The sequence below is a fragment of the Coregonus clupeaformis genome, chromosome 16, assembly GCF_020615455.1.
Source record: "Coregonus clupeaformis isolate EN_2021a chromosome 16, ASM2061545v1, whole genome shotgun sequence".
NCBI lineage: Eukaryota > Metazoa > Chordata > Actinopteri > Salmoniformes > Salmonidae > Coregonus > Coregonus clupeaformis.
The window spans coordinates 53417736-53442081 of record NC_059207.1 but is presented as its reverse complement, the minus strand read 5'-3'; the positions used below and the strand labels follow the sequence as shown (position 1 = coordinate 53442081).

The 24346-nt window shown below is 46.0% G+C and overlaps 1 protein-coding gene across 1 annotated transcript in view; it reads left to right on the top strand.

The window, feature by feature from the left end:
• LOC121585173 (protein FAM189A2-like) overlaps positions 1 to 24346 on the top strand; it is a 54946-nt gene that overhangs the window by 11030 nt on the left and 19570 nt on the right. Inside the window, exon 3 of the mRNA XM_041901564.2 lies at positions 11254 to 11364. Within this exon, the coding sequence (XP_041757498.2) occupies positions 11254 to 11364 (111 nt within the window). The remainder of the gene's footprint in view (positions 1 to 11253; positions 11365 to 24346) is intronic.

Sequence of the window (24346 nt, the reverse complement as noted above, 5' to 3'; positions counted from 1 at the left end):
GGAGAGACCTGAAAATAGCTGTGCAGCGACGCTCCTCATCCAACCTGACAGAGGATCTGCAGAGAAGAATGGGAGAAACTCCCCAAATACAGGTGTGCCAAGCTTGTAGCATCATACCCAAGAAGACTCGAGGCTGTAATCTCTGCCCAAGGTGCTTCAACAAAGTACTGAGTAAAGGGTCTGAATACTTATGAACAAATCTATTTGTTTTAAATGTATATTTTTGCTAACATATGATGGAGGTCTGGGTCACTGGTTTGCCTGGGCGGGGTTCCTGTGCAAGAAAAGGTTGCCTACATATAGCCCAAATCCCTGATGTAGGCTATATATGAGGACGATATCATTTCTTACCTGGACCTATTTTACTAGTACTCCTTTTACCAATGGGCAGTTTGAAATGAGCTAATACTGTATGTTTGTTTACGTTACATAATTACGGCAACAAAGGATTCAACGTCTTTATGAAGGGAACAGTGCGAATGTTTCCACAAGCCTGCAGAAAGAATATGACAGGGATTTGCCAGCATCGACCCTGTCATTGGATTAGACCATAATGATTCTGTAGTGAAATGAATGGAATCAGAATAGAATCATTTTGACGCGTTTTCAGATTATACTCTACTTGTCGTCACATCCTTAGGCAGCCATAGAGGTGTGGTTTGGTCTATTCTGTAGTGCCAGGAAAAGCATCCAGGACAAATCCACTATAAGCACAGCAATTATAGTGTTAAGTCAGCCATGTCTGTTAGGATGTAAGGGTTCAGAGGTTATCTCCAGATGACCACGCTAGAGAGGTAATCTCAGACTCTGAGCTGGATGGCCATGCTAGAAAGCACCAAATCAGCAACAAAAATGTTGAGTGTCGATATGCTCATCTGTTTGATCTTGAAGCCACACTGTCCGTTTGCTTATTTTAACTATTCATTAGCCCCATTTCACAAGCAGGTTAATCATGTTTATAATTGTTCACCAGTACTAGTTAGATTACTTTGTAAATCTCCGTTTTCAGTATCTTGTTGCAGTGCTCATTGTCTTTTTTACACATGCTTCACAAACACCAGATGGCTTTGAGTATCAAAAACCCAATCTGGTCCCCAATTTACCACAACACCATGATTCATCCCCAATTTACCCCAACACCATGATTAATTCCCAATTTACCCCAACACCATGATTAATTCCCAATTTACCCCAACACCATGGTTCATCCCCAATTTACCCCAACACAATATGCAGATTCAGACTCATCTGGTGCTCTTTTTTGGGAAACATTGTGCTTCCACAAAGATGGTTCCACAAAGATGGTTGGAGGTCCACACACCAGAGAATTCTGACTTGAATGGAAATATCAGTAGTTTAAAATTATACTTTCAATACTCCATAGGAAACCTATTTAAATCATAGAAATATAGATATTAGAATAGACGTAACCATTTAAGTTGACATTCGACGGTGGGTGGACCGGCGGTCATCTTTGTGGTAGTAATTAGAAGTTAACATTTTAATTCAATTTACATTTGAATATTTTACCAGCTAAATTGCAGTGATATGAAGGGATAGGTCCATTCTATTAATTATATTTCTATGATTGAAATGACAGCCAACCTGTATTCAAGAGCATGTTTTGTCAACCGATGGCGAGCACAACACAAATACCTCAGATGATGTGAAATGGGGTCAAAGCTGCAACATATGCAAATATGAAAAAAGACCGGAGTTTACACGTTTTTAGATCATTGACGTTAAAGGTTTAAAAATGACATTTGTATTGAAAATATTTTTTTCAAGAAATAATTCAATAGTTTGACAACATTGTTTGTAAGCTTTTAAATGATATCAAACTCAACCGTTTATATTTTCCAGTGATGAAGACATGGATGTTTCATGGTATGGCGGGGAATACAAAATGGGTAAACTTTGAGCACCTTTATCTCTAGAATATTTTGGCATTCAGGTCCAAAAAGTCACTTTCTGACCACTTCTTCCATGGGCAAACATGTATAGAAAGTTTTGTTTAAATCAAAAGGGATGCTGTCAAAAAGTGATTGAATTCAAATGGATTTATCATGTAGTCACATTCCCTGTCCTCCCAAATCCTTAAGACCCTGTAATCTGGTGTGTTTGATTTCTCTGTAGAGGCGGTATTAAAGCCTCTTAGAAACACAAACTGTTTTTACCAGTTTTCTCAAATCCTACCCCTAGTTGCACTAGACACCTGAACAAAATCTAGCTGACCCCTGACTGCTCATACAGGTCAGAGATAAGAGTTCAGATGGGATAAGAGTTCAGATGGGAAACCCTGCTCTACTCTGTCTTGACTGAGTATTTTGAGTCTTTACATGGACATGACTGATTATGATTTCTATTTTCTATTTTCACAGCTAAACCTATCGTTATTCTTTTAAAAAAATCATCCTTGACATGATCAAATAACTCAAGCATAGATTGGTAACTTTTATCCACATCGGGCAGCAGGTGAGCTAGTGTCGGAAAATGTGGTGATGGGGCTTGTGGAACCTTACGTTGGCAAGGGGAGAAATGTCACCATGAGCAATTTCTTAACTTCACTGTCATTGGCGAACAATTTGCATGCAAAGAAAAAACATCTGTCCAGCACCATGAAAAAAGTACGACGGGAGCTCCCTCTGCGCAAAATAAGGCACCTGCACAGCCGTTGCAACGGTGCTGAAGAATGACAATGGTTCACAATAAAGAGAAAAACAGGGACTATTGCACACTACAGCCAAACAAAGTGTGTCAAGCAAGTGAAACTGAGGACAAGGGATAACAGCTAAATGAAATCCAACTGATGCCATTGCGTGAAGATGCTCACAATATAAGCACAAGCTGACAATAATTGACTTTTATTGTTTTTGTGCCAAGTTTCACGATCTATTAAGGCCAATTGGCACTTATAATGATGTTTAGGCTACTGATGTTTTCATCATTTGACCTCGCGTCTCTTGACTGTGCATCTTGGTGGTTGGGGTATTTTTATTTTTATTTTGTCGTTATAAAAAGAAGCTGTTAGCGTGCTCCAACACATGCTTTATGTTTTATAATTGTAACAAAGGCACTCCACAAATAAAATTGATTGAACACTTGAATTTTCGCCATAATTTTGTTTTGTTTTTACATATAGCCTACAGTAACTTAAACTAATGAAAATGCTAATGTTTTTTTGAAATAAAATAAAAAATCTCATTCTAATGTTACCCAAGTCCTTCATAAACACAGCCAAATTATAATTTTTGTGATAGCATGTATGAAATACACAGTTAGAATGTTGCAGTCATTAGCTTGAAAGGGGGTCTATCGAGACCCAGCTGTTCTAGTGTTAAGAGCAAAAATAAAATCGGATCATTCTGGATCCTACAAAAGATCATGCATTCCCTGAACATGTTAGATGGCACAATGGGATACTAGAGCAATAACTATTGATCAAGTGGACTTTGCCTCATGCAAATGAATGTTAGATTTAAATTATGCAGACGAACAACATCAAATATCGTGATCTGTATAATCATATATTATTGCCATATTATGTGGTCTGAACATAGTGAAAATTGTATATTGTATTCAGTAAAATTAGTAACTGGAAGTCCTGCCGTTTGCGCAGTCAGCGTATTACAGCTCTGAGAGTGTATTTAAGTATTTTGGAACGTAAATGTGGAGTGTACAAACCAATCAGCTTTCACTGATTGCACATAAAGGAAGATAGTTCCTACATGATAGAGTGCTAGCTTTGTTATTCAACTGATCTTGTGTCCTTTCTGTCATCCTGTGAACCCCATTCATTGCTGCTCACAGCAATATTTTAAAATGCTTTTCTCAAACTCCTTTACTCCTATACTATATTTGTCAAAATGTAGATTCCACTAGGTGGGCCTTTTTTATTACCCCAGAATGTTACCAGTGTGTATAGTAGCATGTTACAAATGGAGGTGTCACACAATACAGTATATTTTTAGCAATAGTTCTGTTAAAGCTTTAATATGTATCTTTTTGGGGTACCCAACCAAATTCACATAGAAATCTGAGTTATAGATCTGCCATTCTCATTGAAAGCAAGTCTAAGAAGCGTTAGATACTGTATGTTCTATGTGCACTATTTCTATGCTTAAGTTTAGTTTTTGCGTCTTTTACTTTCAGTTTTGTACACCAGCTTCAAGCAGCTGAAAAATACAATATTTTTGGTTATTGAAAATATAATTCCACAGGGGTTTAGATGCTACAATGATTCTCTACACTATACTGTTTTTGCTTGTTTTATTACATAAACTGAAATTAGGCTAACTATTCGAATTTTAGCAACCAGGAAATGGCGGAGCTATTTTTCTGCATAGTGCACCTTTAATGCAACAGATTAACATCAATAATGTATTTTCAGAGATAGCCTACTCCTTGGGGAAATACTCTTATTAGTGTAAAGAGGGTCGTAGTCTTAATCCCCTCAATTGCCTATCAGGATCCGGTTTAGTTCATGACTTCAGGAAACTGGAAGAGTGAGTGTTCAGTTGGAACTGGGGAGTTGGCGCTTGCCTGAGGGTGAAATCGGGAGTCGAGCTGTCTGTCCTGCAGGCTGTGTGTTTGTGTGTGTCTGTCCTGTGTGAGAGAGAAAGCAAGAGAGCGAGAGCGGACACACACTGACTGAGTTAGGACAAATGAGTGACTGTATCCTCCCAGTCACAAAGAGACCACAGAGCCCCACCTCTGACCTGAGTGATTTCCATGGCCGCTGTCGCCAGACAGATAGGGACAGACACAGAGAGACAGACAGGTCACCATGCATCCCAGTCTCGGCCCCAGCTTCAACTCAGCCCCACTATAGAGACACGGAGAGACAGACAGGCAGACAGACAGACAGCGACAGACCTAAAGAGAGACCGAGACACAGGTCACCATGCGTCCCAGTCTCAGCCCCACTATAGAGACACGGAGAGACAGACAGGCAGACAGACAGACAGCGACAGACCTAAAGAGAGACAGAGACACAGGTCACCATGCGTCCCAGTCTCAGCCCCAGTATAAATACCCCTCAGCCTCACTGTGAGAGGGGGTGGGTGGGCTGCATACGACCCACCCCCTCCCTTATGCCCGCGACCGCCAGGTGACCGACACCGATCCCCCCCACTCTTTCTCAACTGAGGTCAGAGGTCAACTGTCACATGACTCCCCCTTTCTCTTCCTGATCATGAGACCCACAGAGTCATAGAGAGTCAAAGACTGTTCTTTTAATGTTCTCCTTTTGAGAAGTGGTTTGACTTGTTTTGCTGCTTGAGGCACGCTTAAAATAGTCTGATCTTTTCAGAGCCCCCCTATTTGTGTAAAGGGGTCCATTTTCATATTGATTGACATATCCTTGGATGTTCTGAATTACATCCACTATAAACCAACACTCACATCAAGTCAGTCTAATAGCAGTGTAGTTAAATGAGCCACTGTATATTCCATGATGTCAGCTATCAACAAGCTGGTATTAGTCTTCCCTCCTCTCCCTCTCCTTCTTTCGGTCTTTTTCTCAAACATTTTACATTTTACATTTTAGTCATTTAGCAGACGCTCTTAACCAGAGCGACTTACAGGAGCAATTAGGGTTAAGTGCCTTGCTCAGGGGCACATTAACGTCATTTAGCAGACGCTCTTAGCCAGAGCGACTCACAAATTGGTGCGTTCACCCTATAGCCAGTGGGATAACCACTTTACAATTTGGGGGGTTAGAAGGAATACTTTATCCTATCCCAGGTATTCCTTAAAGAGGTGGGGTTTCAAATGTCTCCGGAAGGTGGTGAGTGACTCCGCTGTCCTGGCGTCGTGAGGGAGCTTGTTCCACCATTGGGGTGCCAGAGCAGCGAACAGTTTTGACTGGGCTGAGCGGGAGCTATGCTTCCGCAGAGGAAGGGAGCCAGCAGGCCAGAGGTGGATGAACGCAATGTCCTCGTTTGGGTGTAGGGACTGATCAGAGCCTGAAGGTACAGAGGTGCCGTTCCCCTCACTGCTCCATAGGCAAGCACCATGGTCTTGTAGCGGATGCGAGCTTCAACTGGAAGCCAGTGGAGTGTGCGGAGGAGGGGGGTGACGTGAGAGAACTTGGGAAGGTTGAACACCAGACGGGCTGCGGCATTCTGGATGAGTTGTAGGGGTTTAATGGCACAGGCAGGGAGCCCAGCCAACAGCGAGTTGCAGTAGTCCAGACGGGAGATGACAAGTGCCTGGACCAGGACCTGCGCCGCTTCCTGTGTAAGGCAGGGTCGCACTCTCCGAATGTTGTAGAGCATGAACCTGCAGGAGCGGGTCACCGCCTTGATGTTGGCGGAGAACGACAGGGTGTTGTCCAGGGTCACGCCTAGGCTCTTCGCACTCTGGGAGGAGGACACAGCGGAGTTGTCAACCGTGATGGCGAGATCATGGAACGGGCAGTCCTTTCCCGGGAGGAAGAGCAGCTCCGTCTTGCCAGGGTTCAGCTTGAGGTGGTGATCCGTCATCCATACTGATATGTCTGCCAGACATGCAGAGATGCGATTCGCCACCTGGTTATCAGAAGGGGGGAAAGGAGAAGATTAGTTGTGTATCGTCAGCGTAGCAATGATAGGAGAGACCATGTGAGGATATGACAGAGCCAAGTGACTTGGTGTATAGGGAGAAAAGGAGAGGGCCCAGAACCGATCCCTGGGGACACCAGTGGTGAGAGCACGTGGTGCGGAGACAGCTTCCCGCCACGCCACTTGGTAGGAGCGACCGGTCAGGTAGGACGCAATCCAGGAGTGAGCCGCGCCGGAGATGCCCATCTCGGAGAGGGTGGAGAGGAGGATCTGATGGTTCACAGTATCAAAGGCAGCAGACAGGTCTAGAAGGACAAGAGCAGAGGAGAGAGAGTTAGCTTTAGCAGTGCGGAGAGTCTCCGTGACACAGAGAAGAGCAGTCTCAGTTGAATGACCAGTCCTGAAACCTGATTGGTTTGGATCAAGAAGGTCATTCTGAGAGAGATAGCAAGAGAGTTGGCTAAAGACGGCACGCTCAATAGTTTTGGAAAGAAAAGAAAGAAGGGATACTGGTCTGTAGTTGTTGACATCAGTGGGGTCGAGTGTTGGTTTTTTGAGAAGGGGAGCAACTCTCGCTCTCTTGAAGACGGAAGGGACATGGCCAGCGGTCAAGGATGAGTTGATCAGCGAGGTGAGGTAGGGGAGAAGGTCACCGGAGATGGTCTGGAGAAGGGAGGAGGGGATGGGGTCAAGCGGGCAGGTTGTTGGGCGGCCTGCAGTCACAAGTCGCAGGATTTTATCTGGAGAGAGAGGGGAGAAAGAAGTCAAAGCATAGGGTAGGGCAGTGTGAGCAGGACCAGCAGTGTTATTAGACTTAACAAACGAGGATCGGATGTCGTCAACCTTCTTTTCAAAGTGGTTGACGAAGTCATCCACAGAGAGAGGAGGGGGGGGAGGAGGATTCAGGAGGGAGGAAAATGTGGCAAAGAGCTTCCTAGGGTTAGAGGCAGATGCTTGGAATTTAGAGTGGTAGAAGGTGGCCTTAGCAGCAGAAACAGATGAAGAAAATGTAGAGAGGAGGGAGGAAAAGATGCCAGGTCGGCAGGGAGTTTAGTTTTCTTCCATTTCCGCTCCGCTGCCCGGAGCTCTGTTCTGTGAGCTCGCAATGAGTCATCAAGCCACGGAGCTGGAGGGGAGGACCGAGCCGGCCGGGAGGATAGGGGACACAGAGAGTCAAAGGATGCAGAAAGGGAGGAGAGGAGGGTTGAGGAGGCAGAATCAGGAGATTGGAGGGAGAAGGATTGAGCAGAGGGGAGAGATGATAGGATGGAAGAGGAGAGAGTAGTGGGAGAGAGAGAGCGAAGGTTGCGGCGGCGCATTACCATCTGTGTAGGGGCAGAGTGAGTAGTGTGGGAGGAGAGCGAGAGAGAAAAGGAAACAAAGTAGTGGTCGGAGAAATGGAGGGGAGTTGCAGTGAGATTAGTAGAGGAGCAGCATCTAGTGAAGATGAGGTCAAGCGTATTGCCTGCCTTGTGAGTAGGGGGGACGGTGAGAGGGTGAGGTCAAAAGAGGAGAGGAGTGGAAAGAAGGAGGCAGAGAGAAATGAGTCAAATGTGGACATAGGGAGGTTGAAATCCCCCAAAACTGTGAGGGGTGAGCCATCCTCAGGGAAGGAACTTATCAAGGCGTCGAGCTCATTGATGAACTCTCCAAGGGAACCTGGAGGGCGATAGATGACAAGGATATTAAGCTTAAATGGGCTAGTGACTGTGACAGCATGGAATTCAAATGAGGAGATAGACAGATGGGTTAGGGGAAAAATTGAGAATGTCCACTTGGGAGAGATGAGGATTCCTGTACCACCACCCCTCTGACCAGATGCTCTCGGGGTATGCGAGAACACATGGTCAGACGAGGAGAGAGCAGTAGGAGTAGCGGTGTTTTCAGTGGTGATCCATGTTTCCGTCAGCGCCAGGAAGTCGAGGGACTGGAGGTTGGCATAGGCTGGGATGAAGTCAGCTTTGTTGGCAGCAGAACGGCAGTTCCAGAGGCTGCCTGCGACCTGGAACTCCACGTGGGTGGTGCGTGCAGGGACCACCAGGTTGGAGAGGCAGCAGCCACGCGGTGTGGTGCGTTTGTGTAGCCTGTGCAGAGAGGAGAGAACAGGGATAGGCAGAGGCATAGTTGACAGGCTGTAGCAAATGGCTACAAAAATGCAGAGGAGATCGGAATGAAATGGACTAAGCATCTGGGAGCGGAGAGAGCAGGGCCTCCCTCACCAAAAACCTCTACCTCAGAAACTAAAATTGTTTCACTGAACCACCCGAACAAAAAACTCTCCCAACTTCCGCCTTTGGAAATCAGAATTGTTGTGAACCACAGCGGTTCAATGTTTAAAGGAATAGACTCAACCCACTTTGTTCAGCTAGCCAACTATGACACCATAGCCAACTAGCAGACTAGCATCTAATAACAATAACACACCGTTTAGCACCAACACTTGGTCACAACAAACCACCAATAATGTGATAACACACTAAACAGATCATTCGTGTCTGTGTCAAGTTCCTTTCATGACGCAGCAATGATTAGACGTTGGCTAGCTAGGACAAGTATATTGTGGTTAGCTACTACAGTACAGCCAGCTGGTCATGTTGGGTAGCTAGCAATGGCCACTGTGTTGACTCTGTTTGAAGAACGGCTAGCTAGCTAGCTTCGTGCTACAGCCGGCACGGCCGAGGACACTGCCAAGACACAGTAACTACCCACAACAACCCACGAAGCCTAGCTATGACGCCGTAGCCAACCTGCAAGCTAGCATCCATTAGCACACAACATAGCATCAACACCTGGCCACAACAAACTGCCAAGAGTGTGTCAGCACACCAAACAGACAATTCAAGTCCGTGTCGAGTTCCCTTCACAACTCAGCAAGAAAAAAAATAAAAATAAAAATAAAAATTAAACGTTGGAACCAGCTCTCCAGCGTTGCTAATCGTTACCAGTAGCTACCCGCTAGCTAGCTAGCCTCGTGCCTCGATACTAACCTACAGCTACCCACGGAAACCTACAATTACAACAGCACCAACCTACAATAAATACAATACCTAACTACAGCTAACTACCTACCTACGATCTAACACATGGTTAAGCTTTACTCAACACTACATGTAGCTTACCTCCTGCTTACCTCCAGCCAGAGTAAAACACGACCTCTCCCGACCTCTCCCCTCTCCCCTTATATAAACAGTGTTTATATATCTTATTTTCTTATCTGTAATTTTGTCTTGTCTTTTAATCATTAGATGTTTTATTTGTTTTTACCATTGTGTTTTAATTAATACTTTTACGTTCTATCCTCTGGGAATACATTGTTCAAATGTATTTTTTCCCCAAATAAATTCAATTCAGAAAGTATTCACACCCCTTGACTTTTTTGACATTTTGTTGTGTTACAAAGTGGGATTAAAATTGATTGAATTGTCTTTTTTTGTCAACGATCTACACAAAATACTCTGTCAAAGTGGAAGAAAAATTCTAACATTTGTAAAACATTTATAAAAAATAAAACATAATTCAACCCCCTGAGTCAATACATGTTAGAATCACATTTGGCAGCGATTACAGAGTCTTTCTGGGTAAATCTCTAAGAGCATTCCACACCTGGATTGTACAAAACATTTCCATTATTCTTTTCTAAATTCTTCAAGCTCTGTCAAATTGGCTGTTGATCATTGCTAGACAACCATTTTCAGGTCTTGCCATAGATTTTCAAGCAGATTTAAGACAAAACTGTAACTCGGCCACTCAGGGACATTCACTGTCTTCTTGGTAAGCAACTCCAGTGTAGATTTGGCCTTGTGTTTTAGGTTATTATCCTGCTGAAAGGTGAATTCCTCTCCCAGTGTCTGGTGGAAAGCAGACTGAACCAGGTTTTCCTTTAGGATTTTGCCTGTGCTTAGATCCATTCCGTTTCTTTTTTATCCTGAAAAGCTCCCCAGTCCGTAACAATTACAAGCATACCCATAACATGATGTTTCTTCACCACTATGCTTGAAAATATGGAGAGTGGTACTCAGTAATGTGTTGTATTCGATTTGCCCCAAACATAACACTTTGTATTCAGGACAAAAAGTGAATTGCTTTGCCACATTTTTTGCAGTATTATTTTAGTGCCTTGTTTGGAATATGTTTATTCTGTACAGAAATTCACTGCTCGACTGGGGGACCTTACAGATAATTGTGCAGTATATCTGGGGTACAGCGATGAGGTAGTCATAAAAAAAAAATCAAAAATCACTTATTTAGGCTTGCCATAAGAAAGGGATTAAATACGTATTTCAGACATTTTCATTTTTAATTAATTTGTTAAAAAAATCGAAAAACATCATTCCACTTTCACAGTATGGGGTATTGTGTTTAGGCCAGTGACAAAAAAAGTGTATCATTTTTAAATTCAGGCTGTAACACAACAAAATTTGGAAAAAGTCTGGGGTGTAAAGGCACTGTAAATTATCTTTCCAGTCAAGGCCAGCTGTGAGGGCCTTTCTCTTTCATCATAAACATATGTATCCCTTTTTTCTTTCAACTTCCCTTTCTTCCCTCTCCCTATATTATGGTTCTGTATTATTTTCCTAATGGGGATTTAGTGTTAACATGCTCTCTGATTTGGGCAATTTCCTATCAGGCTGTGAGATATATTTTGCAAATATCTCCATGAATATTTCTCTCTCCCTTCTCTCCCCCCATCCCCCTCTTCTCCCTCTCCCAGGTGAATCTGTTTGTGCTGTTGTCAGTGGTGTGTGTTCTCCTCAACCTGGCCGGCTTCATCCTCTGCTGTCAAGGGGCTCAGCTGGTCTCCACCATGACCAACTGCCAACTGGTGAGAACACACACACACACACACACACACACACACACACACACACACACACACACACACACGCAGGCATCACACGCAAACACACTCTTTCTCTGATTTGATGTGTGTGTAGGTGTTTGATTAGTTGAGTGTGTGTGCAGATGTGATGATGTTGTGTGTATGTGTTTGATTATGGTGTGAGACAGACAACGATTGGGGATAAGTGGATCATGATTATCAGGGATCTATTTCCACATTTGTTTGTGTGTTGTTATTATAGGGGACATTTAGATGTCTTAGGTGGCAGGCTGTACTCCTGTATTCATTCTCTCTCTCTCTCTCTTTCGCTGTCTCGCTCGCTCACACACTCACACACACACACACACACACACACACACACACACACACACACACACACACACACACACACACACACACACAGCTTCTTGCATTCAGAAGGTACAGTGGCTTGCGAAAGTATTCACCAACCTTGGCATTTTTCCTATTTTGTTGCCTTACAACCTGGAATTAAAATTGATTTTTGGGGGGGGTTTGTATCATTTGATTTACATAACATGCCTATCACTTTGAAGATTAAAAATAATTTTTGGGTGAAACGAACAAGAAATAAGACAAAAAAACAGAACTTGAGCGTGCATAACTATTCACCCCCCCAAAGTCAATACTTTGTAGAGCCACCTCTTGCAGCAATTACAGCTGCAAGTCTCTTAGGGTATGTCTCTATAAGCTTGGCACATCTAGCCACTAGGATTTTTGCCCATTCTTCAAGGCAAAACTGCTCCAGCTCCTTCAAGTTGGATGGGTTCCGCTGGTGTACAGCAACCTTTAAGTCATACCACAGATTCTCAATTGAATTGAGGTCTGGGCTTTGACTAGGCCATTGCAAGACATTTAAATGTTTCAACCTTAAACCACACAAGTGTTGCTTTAGCAGTATGCTTAGGGTCATTGTCCTGCTGGAAGGTGGACCTCCGTCCCAGTCTCAAATCTCTGGAAGACTGAAACAGGTTTCCCTCAAGAATGTCCCTGTATTTAGCGCCATCCATCATTCCTTCAATTCTGACCAGTTTCCCAGTCCCTGCCGATGAAAAACATCCCCACAGCATGGTGCTGCCACCACCATGTTTCACTGTGATGGTGTTCTCGGGGTGATGAGAGGTGTTGGGTTTGTGCCAGACATAGCGTTTTCCTTGATGGCCAAAAAGCTCAATTTTAGTCTCATCTGACCAGAGTACCTTCTTCCATATGTTTGGGGAGTCTCCCACATGCCTTTTGGCGAACAGCAAACGTGTTTGCTTATTGTTTTCTTTAAGCAATGGGTTTTTTCTGGCCACTCTTCCGTAAAGCCCAGCTCTGTGGAGTGTACGGCTTAAAGTGGTCCTGTGAACAGATACTCTAATCTCCGCTGTGGAGCTTTGTAGCTCCTTCAGGGTTATCTTTGGTCTCTTTGTTGCCTCTCTGATTAATGCCCTCCTTGCCTGGTCTGTGAGTTTTGGTGGGCGGCCCTCTCTTGGCAGGTTTGTGGTGCCATATTCTTTCCATTTTTTAATAATGGATTTAATGGTTCTCTGTGGGATATTCAAAGTTTCTGATATTTTTTTATAACCCAACCCTGATCTGTACTTCTCCACAACTTTGTCCCTGACCTGTTTGGAGAGCTCCTTGGTCTTCATGGTGCTGCTTGCTTGGTGGTGCCCCTTGCTTAGTGGTGTTGCAGACTCTGGGGCCTTTCAAAACAGGTGTATATATACTGAGATCATGTGACAGATCATGTGACACTTAGATTGCACACAGGTGGACTTTATTTAACTAATTATGTGACTTCTGAAGGTAATTGGTTGCACCATAACTTATTTAGGGGCTTCATAGCAAAGGGGGTGAATATATATGCATGCACCACTTTTCCATTATTTATTTTTTAGAATTTTTTGAAACAAGTTATTTTTTTCATTTCACTTCCCCAATTTTGATTATTAACCGTATGTCCATTACATGAAATCAAAATCCATTTAAATTACAGGTTGTAATGCAACAAAATAGGAAAAACAACAAGGGGGATGAATACTTTTGCAAGGCACTGTATTCACATCCCTTGACCTTTTCCACATTTTGTTGTTACAGCCTGAATTTAAAATATATTAAATTGAGATGTTTTGTCACTGGCCTGCACACAATACCCCATAATGTTAAAGTGGAGTTATGTTTTTCAAAATGAGTCCATGTAACTTATTATGTGACTCGTTAAGCACATTTTTACTCCTGAACTTATTTAGGCTTGCCATAACAAAGGGGTTGAATACTTATCGACTCAAGACATTTCAGCTTTTCACTTTTTATAAATTTGTGTGAATGATTTTTGAATGACTTCCTCATCTCTTTACCCCACCATACAATTGTAAGGTCCCTCAGTCGAGCGGGGAATTTCAAACACAGATTCAACCACAAAGACCAGGGAGGTTTTCCAATGCCTCGCAAAGAAGGGCACCTATTGGTAGATGGGTAAAAAAAGAAAAGAAAAGCAGACATTGAATATCCCTTTGAGCATGGTGAAGTTATTAATTACACTTGAATGTTGTATCAATACACCCAGTCACTACAAAGATACAGGCGTCCTTCCTAACTCAGTTGCCGGTGAGGAAGGTAACCGCTCAGGGATTTCACCATGAGGCCAATGGCGACTTTAGCACAGTTAGAGTTTAATGGCTGTGATAGGAGAAAACTGAGGATGGATGATCAACAACATTGCAGTTACTCCACAATACTAACTTAATTGACAAAGTGAAAAGAAGGAAACTGGGAGTTTTTCAATATATAAAATGAACTGAATGGAGCTAAGCACCTGCAAAATCCTAGAGGAAAACCTGGTTCAGTCCGCTTTCCACCAGACACTGGGAGATGAATTACCCTTTCAGCAGGACAATAAACTAATACAGAAGGCCAAATCTATACTGGAGAAGACAGTGAATGTTCCTGAGTGGCTGAGTTACAGTTTTGAAAATCTAATTGATAATCTATGGCAAGACCTGATGATGGTTTTCTAGCAATGATCAACAACCAATTTGACAGAGCTTGAATAATTTTGAATAATGGGTAAATATTGTACAATCCAGGTGTGCAAATCTCTTAGAGACTTGCCCAGAAAGTATTGTGTGTAGATGGGTGAGAAAAAATCAATTTAATCCATTTTGAATTCCGGATGTAACACAACTCAATGTGGAATAAGTCAAGGGGTATGAATACTTTCTGAAGGCACTGTATCATATCAGCATAAACCTGTTGTTAATTGCATTAATTCTGGGTCAGCCTCAGAACCCTCTTCCTCTCCTCTGTCTATCCATTCATGTATGGTGTTACCTGATGTCTCTTTCCTACATCAACAATGTGACCTCTACATCCTAACACCATCCATAATTTCATTAGTCCAACCCGCCCCACACAGAGACCAGGGCTGTGTCCCAAATGGCACCCTATTCCCTACATAGTGCACTACTTTTGAACAGAACCCTATGGGCCCTGGTCAAAAGTAGTGCACTACTGTATATAGGGAATAGGGTGCCATTTGGAACAGAAACCACGGCTGGTTCCAGTTCCAGGGATATCACCATGGTACATTTTATTAGCCTAGAAACGTGCCAACTAGACAGGATCTCACACGTTAGACCTGCAGGAATTTCTCCCACCCCAAAACGAACTTGAACACAAGCTGCGTATCAGACTGGAGCTGAGATCTGGGCGTCAACACACGCATACGCATGCACACAGACAAAAACACACAAGTTGAAGAAGTTGAACTCCTAGGAGTAACATTGGATAGTCAGTTATCATGGTCAAGCCATATTGACAAAGTTGTTGTGAAGATGGTTAGAGGTATGTCTGTTATAAAAAGATGTTCTGCATTTTTGACATAAAGATCAATTGTTCTAGTTGTTCAGGATCTGATCTTGTCCCATCTTAATTACTGTCCGGTAATATGATCAGGTGCAGCAAAGAAAGACCTAGCAAAGTTGCAGCTGGCTCAAAACAAAGCAGCAACTATCTACGCTCTCTCCTCCTCTCATCTTTTCCCTTCGTTTGTGGACTTCAGTGCACAACACAGCAGCTGTCTGTGACCAGGCGAAAAAACCTTTCCAAGCCAAAACTTAATGACCGCTAATCCCAACACACAGCCTATATTGTTGTCATGTCATTGTCATCATAGCTACTAGAACTAACGCGTTAGTAAACCCGCTGCAATCATGCAATACAGTCAGCAGCAAGCAGTTTAGCAGTTACACCTGTGGGCCCCGGTGGCAATAAATTAACTAAACCAAAAGCTTACCTTGACTTGGAAGAGTTCCGGTGTTGGATAGTGTCACGGATTCTGCCGAGGCTGCTCCTCCTCCTTGTTCGGGCAGGCTTCGGCGTTCGTCGTCCCCGGAGTACTAGCTGCCACCATTGAATGTTTCTATGTTTGATTGCTTTTGTCTGTCTTTGCACCTGTGTCCGTTTGTGTCTGATTATGTGTTCTATAAGTTGCCTGTTTTGTATTGGTTAGGTTGTGTGTTGTTATTCGCCTGTCCGTAGTGCTGCGTGTTTGCTCTGTTTGTTGTTTTATTGTTTTACGCACTGTTTGCGTAATTGCTCGCCTCTGTTTTTGTTGAGGCCGTTCATTGTATCTTTGCCTTGTGTTCTCACAAGTAAACTTTGTTGGACTAAGCTTCGGTGTCCTGCGCCTGACTCCCACACCACATTCACCTCAGCCTTGACAGAACAACACACCTTTATGGAGTCAGCAGGAGCAGCGGCGGCACCCAAGTCGCTGGAGGATCGGATCAGCGACCAAGACACCATGATCCGGCAACTTGGGGCCGCCATGAACGAGGTGTCCAACACTCTGCGCCGGTTGGTTACGGGAGAGGTGCCCACGCCTTCTCACACCTTACCATCACCAACGGCCAGTCCTCCTCTCCCAGCACCGGAACCCAGTGGCATTCGGCTCTCGCTCCCGAGGGCATATGATGGTTCTGCAGCCGGGTGTCAGGGGTTCCTCCTGCAGGTGGAACTCTACCTGGCCACCATACACCCGGCGCCCTCGGGATACGAGAGCGTCTCCGCCCTCATCTCCTGTCTATCCGGCAAGGCGTTGGAGTGGGCCAACGCCGAATGGAGGGGAATAGACACCGCTACCATCACCTACGCGGAGTTCTCCCGCCGCTTCAGGGCTGTGTTCGATCATCCACCTGAGGGGAAGGCGGCGGGGGAGCGTCTGTTCCACCTCCGACAGGGGAAGAGGAGCGCACAGGAGTTCGCCCTGGAGTTCGGACTCTAGCGGCGGATGCGGGGTGGAATGAGAGGGCCCTCATCGACCATTACCGGTGTAGCCTCACGAGAGGCGTTCGTCGTGAGCTGGCCTGCAGGGACACCAACCTATCCTTCGACCAGTTGGTGGACATCTCCATTCGTCTCGACACCCTGCTGGCTACCCGCGGACGTCCCCGAGTGGGGGGTCGTCCATTCCACCCTCCAGCACCTCCGAGCCGATTCCCATGGAGCTCGGAGGTGCTGGCGCTAGAGAGAGGAGGAGAGAGAACCCGAGGGGGCCATCCCCTGCACCAACTGTGGCCGTGGAGGACACACTGCGGCCAGGTGCTGGGGAGGGTCTCCTGGGAGAGGGGCAACAGGTCACGCACTGGGGAGTCATTTCAGGTGAGTAGGCGCCCCACTTACCCAGAGCTCTCTGTTGGTCACCTGTGTATACCTGTGAGATTTCCACAGGTGGCACCTCATTCCCAGCATAAGGCGCTAGTAGATTCAGGCGCAGCTGGGAATTTTGTTGATCGTGAATTTTGTTATAGGTTAGGAATTCCCCTTCGGCCGGTAGAAGCCCCCTTTCCTGTTCATGCCCTAGACAGCCGGCCGTTGGGGTCGGGGTTGATCAGAGAAGTCACAGCACCACTTAAGATGACGACGCAGGGGGGTCATGAGGAGATCATTCAGTTTTATCTGATCGACTCTCCTGCGTATCCCGTGGTGCTGGGGCTTCCCTGGTTAAGCGCCCATGATCCTACCATTGCGTGGCAACAGAGGGCTCTTATGGAGTGGTCTGCCCAGTGTGTAGGGAGATGTCTAGGTGTTTCCTTAGGGGCGACCTCGGTAGAGAGTCCGAACCAAGTGCCCGCAATGCGCATTCCCCCTGAATATGAGGATTTAGCACTTGTGTTCAGCAAAACGAGGGCAACACGGCTACCACCTCATAGACAGGGGGATTGTGCGATAGATCTCCAAACAGGAGCGGCACTTCCGCGGAGCCGTGTGTATCCCCTGTCTCAAGAGGAGACAGCGGCTATGGAGACTTACATAGCCGAGTCCTTGGCACAGGGATTCATACGGTCCTCCACTTCCCCGGTTTCCTCGAGTTTCTTCTTTGTGAAGAAGAAGGACGGGGGTTTGCGCCCGTGTATTGATTACCGTAGTCTCAATCAGATCACGGTTAAGTACAGTTACCCTCTTCCACTGATTGCGACTATGACAGAGTCATTACGCGGAGCGCGGTTCTTCACAAAGTTGGATCTCAGGAGCGCGTACAATCTGGTGCGCATTAGGGAGGGGGATGAATGGAAAACAGCATTTAGCACCACCTCGGGTCATTACGAGTATCTCGTCATGCCATACGGGTTAATGAATGCTCCTTCAGTCTTCCAATCCTTTGTTGACGAGATTTTCCGGGACATGCATGGGCAGGGTGTGGTAGTATACATTGACGACATCCTAGTGTACTCTTCTACACGAGCCGAGCATGTAGCCCTGGTACGCCGAGTGTTGAGGAGACTGTTGGAGCATGACTTGTATGTCAAGGCAGAGAAATGCTTGTTCTTCCAGGAGTCCGTCTCCTTTTTGGGTTATCGGTTGTCCGCGTCTGGTGTGAAGATAGAGGTTGACCGTGTGTCGGCCGTGCGTAATTGGCAAACTCCAACCACTGTAAAAGAGGTGCAGCAGTTTTTGGGTTTTGCTAATTACTACCGGAGGTTTATCCGGGGCTTTGGACAGGTTGCAGCTCCCATTACGTCCCTGCTAAAGGGGGGTCCGGTTCGTTTGCAGTGGTCAGCTGAGGCGGACAGGGCATTTGTCAAACTGAAGAACCTGTTCACCTCGGCTCCGGTGCTGGCGCATCCGGATCCCTCTTTACCATTCCAAGTTGAGGTAGACGCGTCCGAGGCCGGTATTGGGGCAGTCCTGTCGCAACGGTCCGGCACGCCACCTAAACTCCGCCCCTGTGCGTTCTATTCTAAGAAGCTCAGCTCGGCGGAGCATAATTATGACGTTGGGGACAGGGAGCTGTTAGCTGTAGTCCAGGCCCTAAAGGTGTGGAGGCATTGGCTTGAGGGGGCTCAACACCCTTTCCTCATTCTGACTGACCACCGTAACCTGGAGTACATCCGGGCAGCTAGGAGATTGAACCCTCGTCAGGCTACGTGGAACATGTTCCTGACCCGGTTTGTTTTTAAGATCACATACATCCCAGGGTCCCAGAACGGTAAGGCAGACGCCCTGTCCCGGCGGTATGACACAGAGGAGAGGTCCATTGAGCCTACTCCCATACTGCCAGAGTCTTGTCTGGTGGCTCCGGTGGTGTGGGAGGTCGATGCGGAGATCGAGCGGGCACTGCGTACCGACCCTACTCCCCCAGAGTGTCCGGTGGGGCGGACGTACGTTCCGCTCGAGGTTCGTGACCGCCTTATTTATTGGGCTCATACATCACCCTCCTCTGGACATCCAGGTATTGGCCGGACAGTGCACTGCCTTAGCGTGAAATACTGGTGGCCAACGTTAGCTAAGGATGTGAGGGTTTATGTCTCCTCCTGCTCGGTGTGCGCCCAGTGTAAGGCGCCTAGACATTTGCCCAGGGGAAAGTTACATCCCCTGCCCGTTCCACAACGACCATGGTCCCACCTCTCGGTGGATTTTGTGACCGACCTTCCCCCCTCCCAGGGGAATACCACCATTTTGGTCGTTGTGGATCGGTTTTCCAAGGCCTGTCGTCTCCTCCCAATGCCGGGTCTCCCTACTGCCCTACAGACCGCTGAGGCCCTATTTACCCACGTGTTCCGGCACTATGGGTTCCCCGAGGATATTGTGTCTGACCGAGGTCCCCAGTTCACCTCCAGAGTCTAGGGGGCGTTCATGGAACGCTTGGGGGTCTCGGTGAGCCTTACCTCGGGGTACCACCCAGAGAGCAATGGGCAGGTTGAGCGAGTCAACCAGGATGTGGGTAGGTTTCTGAGGTCCTATTGCCAGGGCCGGCCGGAGGAGTGGTCTAGGTATATCCCCTGGGCAGAGATGGCCCAGAACTCTCTCCGCCACTCCTCCACCAATTTAACACCTTTCCAGTGTGTTTTAGGGTATTAGCCGGTCCTGGCACCATGGCACGAGAGCCAGATCGAGGCCCCTGCGGTGGATGAGTGGATTCGGCGCTCGGAGGAGACGTGGGACGCTGCACATGTCCATCTGCAGCGGGCCATCAGTCGACAAAAGGCGAGCGCCGATCGCCACCGCAGTGAGGGACCGGTATACGCACCGGGAGATCGAGTCTGGCTCTCGACTCGAAACCTGCCACTCCGCCTGCCCTGCCGGAAGCTGGGTCGGCGGTTTGTGGGGCACTTTAAAGTCCTGAGAAGATTGAACGAGGTGTGTTACAGGTTACAACTGCCTATTGATTACAAGAATATTAACCCCTCGTTACATGTGTCTTTTCTCAGGCCGGTGGTAGCTGGCCCACTCCAAGAAGATGAGATAGGAGAGACCCCTCCGCCCCCATTGGACATCGAGGGGGCCCCGGCGTACAGGGTCCGGACCATCTTGGACTCGAGGCGCCGGATGAGTGGTCTCCAGTATCTCGTGGAGTGGGAGGGGTACGGTCCGGAGGAACGGTGCTGGGTGCCTAGGAGGGACATCCTAGATCCATCCCTCCTGACTGAGTTCCACCGTGGGCATCCCACGCGCCCGGGTCCGCGTCCTCCTGGCCGTCCCCGAGGCCGGGGTCGGCGCACGGCTGGAGCCGGGCGTCAAGGGGGGGGGGTACTGTCACGGATTCTGCCGAGGCTGCTCCTCCTCCTTGTTCGGGCAGGCTTCGGCGTTCGTCGTCCCCGGAGTACTAGCTGCCACCGTTTAATGTTTCTATGTTTGATTGCTTTTGTCTGTCTTTGCACCTGTGTCCGTTTGTGTCTGATTATGTGTTCTATAAGTTGCCTGTTTTGTATTGGTTAGGTTGTGTGTTGTTATTCGCCTGTCCGTAGTGCTGCGTGTTTGCTCTGTTTGTTGTTTTATTGTTTTACGCACTGTTTGCGTAATTGCTCGCCTCTGTTTTTGTTGAGGCCGTTCATTGTATCTTTGCCTTGTGTTCTCACAAGTAAACTTTGTTGGACTAAGCTTCGGTGTCCTGCGCCTGACTCCCACACCACATTCACCTCAGCCTTGACAGATAGCCTTAGCCAGGTAGCTAACATAGCATCCCTCTCTGTTTGAGCCAGGTGTTTGAGTAGGCTAAACTAGTTAGCTACATTCGATGCTAGCTAAGTATATGGGCAGCAGGTAGTTTAGTGGTTAAGAGCGTTTTGCCAGTAACCGAAAGGTCGCTGGTTCTAATCCCCTAGCCCACTAGGTGAAAAATCTGTCGACGTGCCCTTGAGCAAAGCACTTAACCCTAATTGCTCCTGTAAGTCGCTCTGGATAAGAGCGTCTGCTAAATGACTACAATGTCAATGTAATGAAAGAGGAAGTGAAAAATAAGATACTACGAAATATAGCTTCTCCTTAATTTTGGAATAAATTGTTAAACTATTATCTTACTCTCTCTTTGAGTCAACTACTCACTACATTTTATGCACTGCAGTGCTAGCTATCTGTAGCTTATGCTTTCAGTACTAGATTAATTATCTGATCCTTTGATTGGGTGGACAACATGTCAGTTCATGCTGCAAGAGCTCTGATAGGTTGGCGGACGTCCTCCGGAAATTGTCATAATTACTGTGTAAGTCTATGGCAGGAGTTCCCAAACTTTTTTCACTCGGGGGTCCCCCCTTCCAGCATTGGGGAAGAGAGAGAGAGTAATTTTTTTTCAGTTTCACTTACTTAGCTAGCAATTGCAGCTAGCTAGTTTAGCCTACTCAAATGCACTGCTCAAACACAGGGATGCTATGTTAGCTAGCTGGCTATGACTATCCAACACAACACTGGAACTCTTCCAAGTCAAGGTAAGCTTTTGGTTTTACAAATGTATTGCCACCGGGGGCCGCTGGTGTAACTGCTAAACCGCTTACTGACTGTACACTGTAACGTTACTGCATGATTGTAGCGGGTTTACTAACGTGTTGGTTCTATTAGCTATGTTGACTATGACATTACTTTAGCTAATATGGTGACAACGATGTAGGTTGTGTGTAGCGGTTATGATATGATTTGGCTTGGAAAGGTTTTTTGCCTGGTCACATACAGCTGATGTGTTGTGCATTGAAGTCCACAAACAAAGGGAAAAGATGAGTGGAGGAGAGTGCATAGATGCGAGAAGGAATACAACGTGGCTGTTATGAAAGTGAACTGTGTTTACGTGTCATTCATTCTTCAGATTATGTTGAAAAACGGAATGAAACAGGGAGAAACATACATTAATTTGTCCAATAGAAACTCTCATTTGCAATTGTTGGACTAATGATTACACCCTAGATCAGCTAGGTGCAGGCAAGAGTGTACAAGGCAGTATTGAATGTGTCACTGTCTGTCCATGTGTCTGTCGCCTCAAATCTTTCTCTCGACCTGTGTGCACCTACGTTGTAAACTTTCATTCATAGGCTAGGTTGTAGCAACCTCATGATGGGTACAGGGAAAATGTGAGTATAATGTAGTAGCCTAAACCTATCGATGTTACATTGAGCTGGGTGAATGGAATATGAATGACAGTCATCCAATATGCTGTAATAGAAATAAGGCCATGCTCATTAAAAAAACTAAATCGTCCTCCCTCATCTTAAACGGCACCGACCGCCACTGAATTCTACACATTTTGTCATGGTATGCAATGAAAATGTTGCAGTTTTAAAGCTAATTCATGTAATATTTAAGTGACTAGAAAATTACAACAATATCTATGGGCAAAAAATTAACGTTAGCTGACATGAGCTAGTTGATCTGGACATTTCGGAGAAGTTATAAATAGCTCTCTAAGGTATGCAAAGACTAACGTGACAAGAGAAACTGATGATCCACTACCCAATTTGGAAATTGCATCTTGTGCATTCTACTATTACAACTTTAAAGAGTAAGTTTAAATCCGGATGTTTTCTTTTTTTGGGTGGTGGGAGGAATTGAAGTCAATGTACCCAGAGGAGGTCAGAAGCTAGCTGTCCTCCGGCTACACCATGGTGCTACCCTACAAAGCATAGTGAGGCTACTGTAGACCTTCATTGCAAAACAGTGTTTTAATCATTATTTGGTGATATGTGAATATATTTAGTATAGTTTTATCTAAAAAGGATAACTTTTTTAATGTTTCACTATTTTGATTTGGATACAATTCACTGAGGAGGATGGTCCTCCCCTTCCTGCTCTGAGGAGCCTCCACTGGTGCACAACACATGCACACACATACACACTGTTACAGGCTTTGGTTTTTCTCTCAATTTCTCTTTGGGTGTGGCGCACTGATTGGAATCATCCTCGTTGGTCAGGATGTGTTGCACCCGTTGTCCTCGTTAGTCAGAAGGTGTTTCACCTGTGCTGTCACAGCTGATATTTAAAAGGCGCTGCATGGTCAATCAGAAATCTGCATTGGCCGTGCAGCATTTACAGTGATACGGCCTCTGCAGAAGTCAGGGCATTCAGACTTCTTGCGCTTCGTGGAGCAGCGCAGAGCTGTTTTGAAGGAAGTTGTCAAGGAAGTGAGTTTGTGTTTATACAGGACCTCCCGCCCTCACCTACCGTCAACCAATCATGTCAATGCGGAGCTATACAGAGCATTGTTACAACATTTGAGAGGCGCACAGCAATGCGGTACGGAGCTCAATTTGGCCTCTGCGTGCCTCCGGAGGCTCTACTATTGCGTCACACCATCCATACGGCGCCTCCGACCACATTTTCGGCTCAAGCATAAATTAGAGCTGCTAACTCTGTTTAGCTCTTCTGCTTTAGGGTTGTTGAGCAGAGCCTTCACCTTTGTTTTCCCCTGTTTGGGTTTGGCTCCACTTTTATTTTCACTCCCTATCCTATGTTGGAGTGAGGTTTTTTTCTTTTAGTTTTGTTTAATATCGGGCAAATCCAGTGGTTGTCCATGGTGGGGATCTTTTAAGACCCAACTGGAGTTACTTGGCCAGTACTCAGTAGGCCCCCCATGGAGGCCTTTCAGAACCCATGTTAAAACCCCACCTGTTCCGTTTTGGTTGTCAGTGGCTCATTTGTTAGTTCTCTTTTTCTGTTGAGCGGTTTTTGGTTTCTTATTGGGGAACATAACACACACACACACACCCGGTGTCCCTGTAATGTGAGGCTGAGATGAGAGGGCAGGGCATGGTGGGTTTATGGCGCCCCCCACTGTGGTGCGGTGGTTCGTCCCAGCCAGAGTATCGGAGCGGGAGCAGAGCTGGAGTGGAGCGATGAGCGGAGTGTACCCAATTTGACTGGAGCGCGGAGCAAAATTCCCAAAGGCTGGAGCGTCGGCCTTCTCACCCACTCCAATTTTTCTCCAGTGGCGCTCATTTCACGAACTCAGGGCATGCCTGGCCCAGCATGCCTTTGTAGTCTACTTGTGTGCTGCTATAGCCCCTTGCTTTAGCTACTGTCATAGAGTTCGCTAAATATTTTCATAAAGAAACTGATATAAAACACAGGTGCAAAATCAAGGTGACTTACAAAGATGAGGATGTCATGACTGTCCACGAGAATCCAAATAGGTCAGATCAGGTTTGCAATGAATAACTTCATTCAGACCCCCTCTCACCCGTAGAGGGGGAAGGAA